Source organism: Ictalurus punctatus, chromosome 17, assembly GCF_001660625.3.
Source record: "Ictalurus punctatus breed USDA103 chromosome 17, Coco_2.0, whole genome shotgun sequence".
In the NCBI taxonomy this organism is placed as follows: Eukaryota; Metazoa; Chordata; class Actinopteri; order Siluriformes; family Ictaluridae; genus Ictalurus; species Ictalurus punctatus.
The window spans coordinates 5,011,319-5,026,128 of record NC_030432.2 but is presented as its reverse complement, the minus strand read 5'-3'; the positions used below and the strand labels follow the sequence as shown (position 1 = coordinate 5,026,128).

General features: G+C 37.6%; 1 protein-coding gene across 1 annotated transcript; it reads left to right on the top strand.

Annotated features, from left to right (window-relative positions):
- Positions 1-10,279: 10,279 nt before the first annotated feature.
- Positions 10,280-11,328, top strand: LOC108277604 (odorant receptor 131-2-like). Its single transcript, XM_017490418.3, has one exon. It carries the CDS (start codon positions 10,366-10,368, stop codon positions 11,326-11,328), a length of 963 nt encoding a protein of 320 aa, XP_017345907.1. The 5' UTR covers positions 10,280-10,365.
- The last annotated feature ends 3,482 nt before the right edge of the window (positions 11,329-14,810 follow it).

Below are 14,810 nucleotides of genomic sequence, written 5' to 3'. Positions count from 1 at the left end.
AGACAGCACTTCCAGTCCACCTTTTGAGCCTTTTTGAACAGCTTGTCTGACATAGAAAGGTATGCCACATGAAACCACCTCTTGCAGCAGTGACATTCAATCTGAAAAAAGATAACTATCAAATTGCAGAGTATTCAATTAGTTTCTCTCTCTCTCTCTCTCTCTCTCTTTCTCTTTCTCTCTCTCTTTCATTCCCTCACTCTCTTAAACACTCAAAACACACACTTGTAAACAATATAATGTGCCCATAAAAATTGTATAATCATTGCTACATTACCCACCCAAAATATTTTTGCACCACCACCAGGGGTTTTTGAGGCAGCACATAATGAGCAGTAATGTCCCCTCTTGAATACTGAAAACATGCAATTACAATGAGGGAAATAAGTATTGAACGTGTCAACTTTTTTTTTTTCAATAAATATCTTTCCAATAAGGCTATTCACTTGAAATTTTTGCCAGACTTTGATATTAACTCAAGAAAAAGAGTCAGAAGTCAGAAGAGTAGCCCAAGAGCCAAGAACACTCTGAAAGTCCTTCCTGTATGAAGAAATTAATTGGCCTCAGTATTCAGGTGTGATTTTGGCCCATTCTTCTAAACATATTGTCTTTAAATCTTGTTCAATTGGATTCAAGGCAGGTGACTGACTGGGCCATTCTAACACCTTGATTTATTTTCTCTGAAAACAATTGAGAGTTTTCTTTGCTGTATGCTTTGGATCGTTTTTCTGCTGGAAGATCCACCCGTGTCTTCATCATCCTGGTGAATGGCAGCAGATTCTTCTCAAGAATCTCCCGGTAAAGGGCTCCATTCATCGTTCCTTCAATTATATGACGTCTGCCAGTACCATGTGATGAAAAACAGCCCCACACCATGATGCTTCCACCTCCAGACTTCACTGTTGGTGTAGTGTTTTAAAGGTGATGTGCAGTACTATTTCTTTTCCAAACATGGTGTGTAGTATGACAGCCAAATAGTTCAATTTTGCTCTCGTCTGACCAGACTACACTCTCCCAGTATTTCATAGGCTTGTCCAAATGAGTTGTAGCAAACTTTAAACGAGCTTCGACATGCCTTTTCTTTAGTAATGGAGTCTTGTGGGGTGAGCGTGAGCAGTGTTTCTGAAGCTCTTTCAGAGTGGTCCTTGGCTCTTGGGCTACTCTTCTGACTATTCTTATGACTCCCTGGTCAGAAATCTTGCAAGGAGCTCCTGTGCATGGCAGGTTGATGACGGAGTGATGTTGCTTCCAGTTGTGGATAATGACCCCAATGGTGCTTACTGGAATATTCAGAAGTTTTGAAATACGTCTGTATTTGATTCCCTCAATATGTTTTACAACAATAAGGTTGTGAAGGTCTTGGGAGAGCTCTTTGGTTTTTCCCATCATGAAATGTTTCTTGTGTGACACCTTGGTAACGAAAAGCCTTTTTATAGACCATCAATTTACTAACCCAGCTGATATTAATTTGCACAGATCGGGGGTATAATTACTTACGGATTTCAGCTGGTTCCTTGCCTTACCTTGCCTTGGAAAACTGCTTTTCTTAGCATGTTCAATACTTTTTTCCTGTGTCATTCCACTTTATTACACATAACTTTATTTGTGCACTTTAATGTTGTGAATTCTTTATATTTCCAGATTTCCTGAGTTAATACTGATGTCTGGTGAAAATTTCATGTGAATAGCCTCATTGGATATATATTTATTGAAACAAATGTTGACATGTTCAATACTCATTTCCCTCACTGTAAACACTCAAGCTAGAAAACATCTCTAAAAAAGCCTGCCCTTCTAACTGTTGATAGAAGTAGCAGGATGAATTCTGAAGTGTATAGAGCTATATTTTCTGCTCAGATTCAGTCAAATTCTATAAAACTGATAGGACAGCACTCCAGAGTACAGATGGACAATGACCCCAAACATAATGGGAAGGTAACCCAATAGCTTTTCATGGTGAAGAAATGGAATGTTCTTAAATGGAGTCAGTCACCTGACCTCAATTGAGGATGCTTTTCACTTACTGAAGACAAAACTGAAGGCAGAAAGACCCACAAACAAGCAGCAACTGAAGGTCAAGGGAGGAAACTTAGCATTTGGTAATGCCCATGGGTTCTAGACTTCAGGCAGACAATGATTTGCATCCAAGTATTAAAAATATTATTTATATTTATAATTATGTTAGTTGCTCCAAGTACTTTTGAGTCTGTGAAAATTGAGGGTCTATGTAAAAAAAAAAAAAAAAAAGGCTGTAATTTTTAAATGGTTAATGAGTATTTTTGTTAAACATCTTAAATATATACATTCATGTGAAAAAATAAGTACACCCCATGAAAATTGTTGTAGTTTTTTATTTTATTTTATTTTTTATTTATTTTATTTATTTATTTATTGCATATTTGGACAAGCAAACAATAGATAATCTTTTGAAACATGGCCTATTAATAAAGTTGATATACTTGAACAAAACCACAAGGAAAATGTGGTTTTTCAATCTATTATTCAACAGAAATATCAATAGCTGTGATATTCTTCTGGGGAAAAAGTAAGTATACCCTTGGCCTCAACTAGTATTGCTTGCTGTAGCAGAAGTAACCTCTTGTAGGTGTTTTGCATAATTGTTCACCAGTCTCAGACATCAGCTTGCTGGAATGTTTGATCACTCTTCCATGCAATATTCTTTCAGTTGAAAGATGTTTGAGGGTTTTGTTGCATGTACTTCCCATTTCAATTTCCTCCACAAGATTTCAGTGGGATTCAAATCGGGGCTTTGACTAGGCCATTCCATAACCCTCCATTTCTTCTTTTTGAGCTTTTCCTTGGTGGATTTGCTAGTGTTCTTAATATCATTATCCTGTTGAAAGGTCCACTTTTGGTTCAACTTCAACTTTTGGACAGATGGGCTCAAATTATCTTCAAACACTCTGATATGATTCATAGTTGAATCAATGAATACAAGCTGTCCAGTCCCTGACGCAGCTAAGTGCTTCCACCACTGTGCTTCACAGTTGGTATGAGGTGCTTCTCCTGAAAACCTGTCTTTGGTCTGCACTAAACATGCCTGCTGTTACTGTAGCCAAACAACTCTATCTTTGATTCATCTGTCCAGAGCACATATGAATGAAGGCCTGGTCTTTGCCTATATGGTCATTGGAAAATCATAAACTTGCTGTAATTAGGGCTGTGTTTTGCTAAGGGACTCACAATACTATACATATCATGAAACACGGGTCATGATACGATATATCATGATATATTGCAATACGATACATATTGAGATATATTGCAATACTTTTTTATTTGTCACTGAACATATACAGAATGATATACAGACAACAGAAACAAAGAGAACTTACAGAGTGATGGTCAGCGTCATGGGCATTGGATGTGTGATGGTAAAAAGCATCACTGAGGGTAAAGAAACACTTGATGGCAAAAAGTCAAGGCACTGATGGTACTAAGCAGCATCCCATGTTGTAAACAAGCATACCCTTTTATACCCCTGGGTTTCTTTGAAGTGTATCAATGACCAGACTACCAAATGGAAGAGAAATAATGTGTTTTTTTGGCAGGATGGACCCCGAACTGATTAGCTCACCCTAAGGACCTGACTGTTAATACAGGCTAAAGAACACACATTATGACGATACTGTAAATATTATTTATGATGTCACCACGTTGTTCACCATGAAATATGGATTCAATTTATACCAAACATGCCCTGGGGAATATTTAAATTAAACACAGTTTAGATGAGCAGGTAAAATTCAAATGGTATCCCTGAAACACATTCCTAATTATTTTAACCTTGATCAAATTACTGCCACAATGTATAAATGTACTTCACTACTACTACAATTTGTGAGACCACCAGTGACATAATACAGCTCATGATTCATCATGCTAGTCTGCCAACTATTAATTAATATGCCCAGAAACTATCTCAGATTACTGTCTGGGGGTCTTCCTGTGTCATCAATGGACTTGGATATTTGACTAAAAGAAGGGTCATTTGAATTGATTCCAATTGGCATTGGAGTCACTGTGTCATCATGCGATGTGGAATTCCCTGAGCAAATAGTGTTGAGCAAGAAACAAATCTACTGAGTGAATGAGGGGTGAACAAAGGGAAGACTGACTCCAACCCTAGTGTTGAGTATCAAGGGAAAGGAGAAAAAAATTTCTAACAGTAGCCACAGGTTACAGGCCTGCTGGTTAGCTAGACAGTGGAGGATGTGGAATACTTTGAGTAGTGTTTACAGGTTACCTGTCACAGACTGTAGGAAAAAGCTATTAATATTGCTCAATAAGTCACTTATTGACTTTGTTGGAACACACAAGCAAGAAGTATGCTAAGACAGGAAAAATAGAACCCATACTTCCTCTAATTATTTCACTAAAACTGTCTTTATGGTCTTTATACACTCACAACACCCTGAGGATTCATGCAATTATTCAATCAGCCAATTATGTGGCAGCCGCCCAATGAATAATGCAGATACATGTCAAGAGCTTCAGGAAATGTTCACATCAAACATCATAATGGGAAAAATGTGATCTACCATGACTTTCACCATGGCATGATTTATTGGTGCCAGTCAGTTTGACACCCTTTGACACTCACTCAGTAATGCATGCGAAGGCTTTAATTATTCATGCATTTTACATGTTGCATTTTTCACTGTAGTTTCCCCCAATTTATTGTCCTTTTAAATTCACTAAAATTCAAGAGGCGAAAAGAATTGTGCTTGCAATACAGGATTGTAGTAAAATGACATTATAAAGTACTTACCATAGTGATTGTTATCAGTGCATTTAAAGGATACCTTACGATAGGAAGCTATAAAACCAGCAGGTTCTCCAGACCTCTGACATGCATTTCCTCTTCTTGATTCTATAGTATATGAAGTCAATATGAATCTGTGTTTTCAGTGGTGTTTGCTTGGCTATATAATGAAGTGCCTCTGTATGTGAATCCTCACTCCTCCAGATTTTGATTAGGAGATCAGTTTCATAGCAGTAGTATCCTTTGTATTACATGAATTTTCCTTTCTGTTTTGTACATATTGAGCTGCATTTTGAATACAGGAACAGTGCTATAGAAATAATTATTATTACATTCTGAGAATGAATGTGTATTTTGTGTGATTCTGTCACACGGGCAGATGGGTTTTAATTATTAACTGAAACCTTTGGTTAAGTGGTATTTGTTCTGTATGGCAAACAAAAAGGACACTTTATCCTCATTCACTTTCAGACATGCGTCACTGATGTGGATAGCAAGCTAGGCTGCATGCAATAATCAGTTTGCTATAGTGCATTGAACCTAGTGATGGACACTGAAGCCAGAATATTGTCAATGTAATCAAATCTACTTACATAAGAAAGCTGATAACATCTCACATTCTTAAAGTTACCTTTACAGAACTAACTAATAGGCGCCATGATGCAAATTTCTCAAATCCTATGTGTCTAATTATGGATTGTGAAAGACAAGCAAGTTATAAATTATTAAACATATTCATTAATACAAGTGAAATGGAAAATGTAGCTGAGGGACACTTGGTCACATGAGACCCAGTGCATCAACATCTCCTTCCCATGGTAATTAAACTGAAGCAATATGAAAACAAATGTTCCGTTAATGACTTTTGTCTCAGATTAGGCTACAGGGAGAGGTCTCCACACATGTTCTAATGACCAGATTTGTACACATGCTGATGTAATATACTCAGCAAAAAACAAAAGTTCCTTTTGCAGGAGACTGTATTTTAAAGACAATTTCGTAAAATCCAAATAAGCTTTACACATCTTTATCTGAAGGGGTTTGAACGATGTTTTTCATGCTTGTTCAATGAACCATGAACAATTATTGCACATGCACCTGTGGAACAGTCCTTAAGACATGAACAGTTTACAGGCAGTAGGAAATTAAGGTCACAGTTACAATAATTAGGACATTAAAGAGACCTTTCTATTGGCTCTGAAAAGCACCAGAAGAAAGATGCCTTGGGTTCCTGCTCACCTGCATGAACATACCATAGGCCTGGGGACTGGGAGGCATGAGGACTGCAGATGTGGCCAGAACAATAAATTGCAATGTCTGTAATGCAAGACACCTAAGACAGTGCTACAGGGAGACAGGAAGGACCTCGTCCTTGCAGTGGAAAACCACGTGTAACCGTGTGTGTCCCCCAGACGTGATCGAGAACTTGCAAATGCCTTGGTTTTAGGCTTAATACTGATTTTATATTGTAATCAATTAAATGCATACAATATACACATGAAAATAAATTACATTTATATATATGAAAAAATTGTGGAATATTTCTGTGGAGCAGCCAGGATCATCAAGGACCCAACCCACCCCAGCAAACCTTTTAAAACTAAAAATTTTGTATCCACAAAGCAGTTAGTCTAACGTTTCATGTAGTGTTGGGGGTAATGTGCAGGCTGGCCCATGGCATAGGCAACATACTCAGTTGCCTATTGCAAAAAATGACAGGGGGGCTGCACAAGAATGTTTTTTCCCCCAAAAGTGCACCGTCCAGTGACGACTGTGCACCTCCGTACCCATATATTGAGCAAAATTAATTGTGCCAAATAACATTTTCAGTTGTGCCCTTGGCACAATGTCACAGTTATGTGCAGTTGTTGGGCACAGGATTGCTCTTGGCACCCTGTCTCCAGAGTGTCCCTGGGATAGGCTCCAGGCTCCCCTGTTAACCATTGTAGGACAAATGGAAGGATGGAACATCCTTTCAGTACTGATTAAATTTAAATGTTTACAATAACATCAAAAACTGCCTGCATCATGACATGAATATGATACATCACTGCATTAGGTATGCATGCTGGTGCAGTTACCATACGCATTAGTTATGCTACTAGAGTTACTCGATTATATGCTATGCATAATTGGATCCTCATCGTCTGTTAAAAAAAGAGTGAAAAAAGAACACAATTATCAGAAGGCAGGAAGTGGCGCAAAGAAGAGGAACAGAAAAAAGAGCAATATAGAGGTAAGAATCACAAGTTAACAGTTGTTAATTTCAGCCATTGATGTTTTTGAAATAGCTTCTTTAGAACCTCTTAACTGGAATGGCCATTTTTTTAATTTATTTTTTTTTTAAGTTTAATGCAAGTTAAGTGCAATAAAATTCACTTAAGCTTCTAGAATGTCATTTTAATTGCAGTTTTTCATGTAATGGAGGGTTGAGATGGATGCAAGTGCAGATAAGAGTAGTGCCCCCAAGGGCACTACTCCCCAAGCACCAGAAAACACTCCCTTCCCCTGCAGTCCTGGCCCTCTGGGCAAAATGTCTCCACAGCCCCTCAGATCCTGAAACAGGCATTGTCCCACAGATAGCAGGCTCCTTGAACTGAGGAGCAGGCATGAGGCTGGGACAGGTTCGCCAGGATCTCTAGGCAGCACCCAGGTGTGGGAAGCTGAATCATCAGCTTCGGTGGAAGAGGAAGACAGAGCGACACCCTCAGCGGAACAGGATGGCAAAACAACATCCTCAGCAGAACAGGATAGCAGAGCGACGTCCTCAGCGGCATAGGATGGCAGAACTTGGTTGGCCATGTTAGCAGACTCAGGCATGAGCAGAACTTGGTTGGCTGTGTCAGCAGGCTCAGGCCTGAGCAGAACTTGGTTCTGAACTTGGCTCAGCCCTTGAGCCCGACTGTCGGGCTCAAGGGCCCGACAGTGGCAGCTTGACTGCACCGGGGTTTAAACCCCTGACGTTCTGATCAGTAACCCAGAGCCTTAACCATCAAGCCACCACTGCCCCCAGTGGTGAGGACCAGTGGCATCCTCAAATGAGCAGGGAGGCTGAACAGGGTGACTGAGTGGCATCCTCAGCTGAACAGGGATGCTGAGCGGCGTCCTCAGATGAGCAGGAAGGCTAAACGACGTTCTCCGTCAACTCAACAGGCTGAACGAGATCCACAGTGGGGGAGGGAAGGTGGGAGATGGTTCTAGCCTGATTGGAAGGCTCCTCCTTGACATTCCCCCTGATGGGAATGTCGAGCCATTGCCAGTTGGCTCGAATTGGGGAGAATTTCCCTTCCTTCTCCCACCTCAGCTTTTCCCTTTCATGCAAGTGCAGATAAGAGCTTTATTAGACAAGAGATAGGCAGACAAATCCAAATCATGAAACACAGGTGTGGTGAGAACAGGCAAAGGGTCAGGCGATCAGTAAACGAGCATGAAACAGTCAAGGCAAAGCAGGAAACAAGAAACTGGAAGATAGATCAAAACTAGACACGAGAACAAAACAACACCAGCTTGGTATGGTGAATACACTCAATACTTCGCAAAGTACATAGACATACGAGGGGTTTAAATCACAAACATCATCAGGTGTAAAACACAAGATAGCTGTGCACAATGCTAACACATAAGGAAAACAAACAATGACAATACATGGGTAGAGACAGGACAGAAATCATAACAAAAGATACATGTCAATAATTTCTTAAATGATCCCAACACTGTTTACATGTTACAGAGAGCAAATGCATTAACATAAATTTTTAAACATTTGGCTGAATCTGAGTTCTGGGTTACTGATCAGATGGTCACCGCCAAGCTGCCACAGTTGGGCCCTTGAGCAAGGTCCATGGTTCACATCTTGTGGTAAGTCAACAAAATGTCCAATTACAGGCAGTCATCAGACTACAGTCCCCTCTGAAAGTAATGGAACAGCAAGGGCAATTCTTTTTTCACTAAACATTGATGACATTTGGGTTTGAGATCAAAAGATGAATGTCAAGTCAAGTGGGTTTTTATTGTCATTCCTCTATATAACTTGTAAACATAGGAATGAAATGCCGTTTCGTCAGCACAAAATAATATGCCACCAAATGCAAACCACTCGTGAGCAGTAAGCATCAGAAGATCAGATTGGACTTTGCAAAGAAATACAGAGATGAGCCACAAAAGTTCTGGAACCAAGATTAGTAACAAATGCAGTCTACCAAAGTGGTGGAAAGGCCAAAATGTAGAGAAAGAATGGATCTTCTTATGATGCAAAAAGCAGGAGCTCATCAGTCAAGCATGGTGAATGTAGTGTCATGGCTTTTGGCTTACATGGTTGCTTCTGGAAAAGGCTCACTAATATTTATTGATATTTATGATGTAATTTATGATGATAGCCGCAGAATGTATTCAGCCGTCTACAGAAACCACTTCCAATTTACAGAGAAATACAACCAAGCTAATTTGGAGGAACTTCATCAGGTAGCAAGACAGTGACCCAAAAAGCACTGCCAACACAACAAAGGCCTTCATCAGGATTAAAAAGTGGAGGGTTTTAGACTGGTCAATCAGCAGACCTTAACCAAGTTGAGCATCCATTTCACCTCCTGAAGAGGAGACTGAAGAGAGAAACCCACCAACAACTGGAGGAAGCTGCAGTAGAAGCCTGGAAAAGCAAAAAAAATGTCAAATAAATTTCAACAGTTTGATCTCAATCAGTTTGGTACCAGCTTGATGCAGTTATTGCAAGCAAGAGATATGCAACCAAATATTAATTGTTATTTACTTTGAGACTATCTGTTCCTATACTTTTGCTGACCTAAAAATTGGCTGGTCTGATACAAAAGGTTGTATGTTGTTAACACATCTAGATGTAAATAACAGAAAATAAAAACTGAATCCTAAACTCTCATCTCATATTTGTCAAACAATGTATAGCAAAAAAATATATATTTTTAAAATATGATATACTGTAGCCCTTAAGGTTTGAAATAGCTTGAAAAATTTTGTTAGCTATATACCTGGAGCCAGGATGCCACATATCGCAGGTAATATTAGGGTGTTAGGAAAGCACACATGCTCTAAGATAGTTATTCATGTAGGATCTAATAATATATGCTTTTTTTAAAGCCTGAGAGATCATGTAATTTACTGGAAAAATATTTCTGAAATGGCAATACATCATCGTGTTTATTTGTTCGTAATAACAGTGCTTATTTCCTATTCAACAATTTCCTAGCATTTTTTTATCTTATGTAAATACATCACATTTGCCTCAAGCTCTACAGTCGCCTGACCCCACCCAACTTACATACTGATGAGAACAGTAATTGAATATTAAAATTAGTCTGGTTAAACATACAGATGCAGTATATATATATGTGTGTGTTTTTGTCCAGAGTCTCTATTAGGAAAACTCCCTTTAAAACTGCAGGTAATGCATCTGTTGTAGTTCATTAAAATGTATAATTTGTACTTAGCTTCTACATCCTAGTGCTGTTATCATAATAATTATTTGCATTTTTGTTTGTACTATTTTATAATTTGTCCGATTTTTAAGTCTCAGTTGTAATTACATTGATGTATGTTTTTCCATAGATATGTGTACAGAAGACTGTAACAGCAGTCATGATTTGCAGCTGGTCCAATCATCATCAGTAAGGTTGAATGTATCAATGGCCATAACACAGATCTTTATGTGGCCACTCATCTACATCAACATCCTCATGCTTCTAACCTTTTCTAGAAAACGAGCCTTCAGAACTGAAACACGCTATATACTGTTTGCCCATACCTTAATCGTGGACGTGACTTTTCTTGTGCTGACAGATTTTGTAGTAATTCTCTCATATAGCTATATACTGATGCCCATGCCATTCTGTATTCCAGTTTGCATGCTCATGGAGACACTTACAACAACCACACCGCTAACTATTACTGCAATGTGTGTGGAACGTTATGTGGCAATTTGTATGCCACTGAGACATAGTGCTATCTCTACTGTCAGCAGGACCCTTACAGTTATTTTTATTATTTGGATCATAAGCTCCCTAAAGTCATTTGTGGATTTGTTCATCCTTGTCACAACTGGCTCGAAAGAATATCTGTCTCAGTTAACCATGTGTCATTATGAAATTATGATGCCAGAGAATTGGCACCGCTTCATGAGGGGTGTTATATATATTGTTAATTTTCTAATAGTTTTACTTGTTGAGTTATTTTGCTATATTATGATTGTGATCTCTGCCCGAGCAGCTTCTGTTGACAAGAAGTCAGCAACCAAAGGTCTGCGCACCATCTCTTTGCATATGCTTCAGCTTTCACTGTGTACAACTGAAATTATTTGTCCCTATATTGAAGAAATAATCATGGAGCGATATATTCAGATATATTTGCCAATCCGCTTTTTCAACTTCATAATGTTCAATGTCATCGCTAGGGCAGTCAGTCCACTTGTTTATGGCCTAAGAGATGAGAAATTATATGCTACCCTACTGTATTATGTCAGATGTAGACACAATCATATTTCATCTGAAAGCAGAGTTGTAAACGCAAAACAGTAATTGAATAATAAATAAAAGTTACTAGCGTTAGGTATTTCCTAAATTGATTTTTTTTTTACATAGATATATAACCATTTACTTTGTAAATATATAATCACAGAAGGTAAATTTGTATTACAGATTAAAGGAGATTTCAAGGGCTTTAAGAAATTCAAGGCTAGGTCTAAGTTGTTACCATGAAACGTATGTATATGCAATTAATCAATTTAGCTGTTTCTTTATAATATTAAGTAAATTGAGTAAAATCGTTTTGTTTAGTTTTTTTAGTTCAAAATATGAAACGACTCCTTGATGTGAGTGAGGGTCAGACAAAACCATAGCACAGGCCCTGTCTTCCTTATGGTCATAAATGATCATTGTCTCTAAACAATAGTTTGTTTTAGTATTGCTTGATTTGCATTGTTTGCTCTGATAGCATAGGTCACTCCACTTTACTAATTTAACTAACACTCATCACTAATTATCTGGATATGATGTTTGGGCTTGACTAATAGAGGATAGAGAGCTTTTGTTGTGTGTTGTTGTGTCTAATCCCATTGTTACTTGTGCTACAAGGTGTGTTGTGATCCATACTGCCTTTTAGTATATTTTACTGCTTGGCTATATTATATGACAGCACAACTTTTGTCTTTTAATCAATAAACTTTCTTTTTTATTCTGATGAACGACAATTACATTTGGCTATAAACCTAAATTATTATTTGCTCTATGACACTATACTGAATGAGTTAATATTGACTAACTATACTAACTTACCAGTGATTTAACTCATAGAGGTTCAGTTAAAGAGTAAGGTATTTATCGTAATGCTTTGTTTAAAAAATACCTAGAAAATTAGACATGCCTTTATATTTTGACATCGGCAATGAAGACACTTGCTCAGGAAGCAATATTGAAACAACACATTTGTTGTTCTTTTTGCCACTTCACATTTACAGCAATATAACTGCCCTTTAGTGTTTAATCATAAGTATTTGCTTATGTTGTACTTGTTGTGCTACTGACTAGATAGATAAAGTATATAATGCACTCCAAAGGCGCTACTTTCAGAGTTTTCTGCTTTGGTGTCGTATGAAACTGCTCTCTGTCACGTTTCGTGACGTAACGGAGATATGACGGATGCAAACGCAGTTTGAACAGGTTTTATTTAGGAGAGACACAGGCAGGAAAATCCAAAACGTGATACAAAACGTAATCCACAAACATGCAAGAGGTCAGGCGATCGGCAAACAGGCATACACGGGGCAAGGCAGGAATCAAAGTCGTGGTCACGGAAAACAGGATCGAGACACAAAACATGAAACAAACAATGACTATGAACTGGGAGCGGAGAAACCAGCGTGAACTAAACAACCGAATCGAAACATGACTGGTTATCTATCGTAAGGACTCTTAACTAATCTACAATACTATAGCTTATCTTATCTTATCTTATCTTATCTTCCCTAAGCTTAGCTTAGCTTAGCTTAGTTTATTTTATCTTATCTAATGTAATCTAATCTAATCTAATCTAATCTTATCTAATATTCCGCGCTGTATGTTGGGAGGCACGCAGTATATATACATATGTATATATACATATACATATATGTATATATACATATATATCGTAATAGCTGACGGCTGAGGGCAATTCAGACACACGTAAAACAATAGCCAATGACAGAACGGGGAGGAGACATAACAGAAACATAAACAAATGCACGTGTAGAAATGTCACGATTGTACACAGGGGAAAAGCAGGTGCTCGCGCACCTGCTCGTGCACACGCGCTCACATGCTCCACAGCGCGCTGCTTAAAGGGGAACTCATGACACTCTCCAGGATCCTGAATAAAGAAGGTGGATTTTCTCTCTCTCAAAGAGAGTGTTTGTTTTTCTCTCACCTTGTTTTCTGCTTCAACATTTTTGTCTTTGCAGAGCAGTGGCCTCAATTTTATCAACATTTATGATTAAGTAAATCACGATTTGTGAGTTGGATCTTATCATATAAAACATATGGATGGCCTTGGTTTCTCATGTCTTGAGTACTTTATACTATATTTCTCTCATTTATTTATATATAGCCCGTGTATTCATTTTGGCATGTTTCCATAAAAATAAGAAAAAAAAATTGATAGGCTTATTTTATCAAAAGGCAATAGTTCAGTCACCTAGACTACAATAAACTTTGAATGTGGTAAATTCTGAAGAACCCTGGCTGACCCCTGCAGAGGTGCGCCCTCCACATTAAATGTTATTTTGACCCACAGATGTTCAGTAGTTGTATCTTAAATTTATGAACTGTAAACTTTCTATAATGTACATAGTTACAATTAATTATTACGAAATGTAATTTAAAACAAACAAACAAAAAACAAAAACAAATATGTGGAGTCAAATAGGTACAGATGCTTTTTTTTTTTTCCAAAGTAATAATACTTGTAATGATAGTAATATATAGTAATAATAATGTCTATCAGTTCATACCTTTAATAGTGACTGTTTAAAATGGCAATTTGAAGTAATTATATCACTTCAGTTGATTCTACAAATGAAATTCCTTCTGTAGACCTCAAATATGTCACAACTGTATTTTTTAGTAATCATCCAAATACTAAGCTACAGTGTAATAATAGTTATTTAAAGAATAAAAACAAAACTAAATTACAAACATTTGACTGACACTTTTATTTGTCTTAGTTGAGCATAACACAAATATCTGTTCAATTCAATTTGATTTATATAGTGCTTGTAACAATGGACATTGTGACAAAGTAGTTTTACAGAAATTTAGATTTAGATTTAGATCCCTAATAAGCAAGCCAGGGTTGATTGTGGCAAGGAGAAACTACCTGAGATGATATGAAACAGAAATCTTGAGAGAAACCACACTCAAAAGGGTACTCATCCTCTTCTGGGTGACACTGGATAGAGGGATTAAGAATCATTACTCATTCACAACTGTGTACCATAAAGTAAAATAATGCTAAGTGTGTTGAAAGGATCTTCAGTACAAGCATCAGTTATTTTTGATTCCATAATTGTTTTTAGCTTTAGGTCTATAGCAGGGGTGTGGCTTCTGCTTCATTGGAATGAAAACCTGCACCTACACCGGCCTTTTGTGGATAAGATTGGACACCCCTGGTCTATAGTGTCCAAGTAAAGTTATCCACTCAATCATGAATGAAACTCGAGCATAAACTGTTTTAAGTATTACATTTACATTTACATTTATTAATTTGGCAGACACTTTTATCCAAAGCAACTTACAAATGAGAAAATGCAAGCAAAGCAATATATCAAGCAGAGAACAATACAAGTAATGCTACCATACAAGATCCATTAATCGAGTTCCAGAAGAAGCAAAGTGCACAGAGTAGAGGTGTAAGTGCCAGAGTTATTTATTTATTTATTTACTTACTTATTTATTTATTTATTATTTTTATGGGTTGGTTAGGTGTTCACGGAAGAGGTGGGTCTTTAACTGTTTTTTTGAAGATG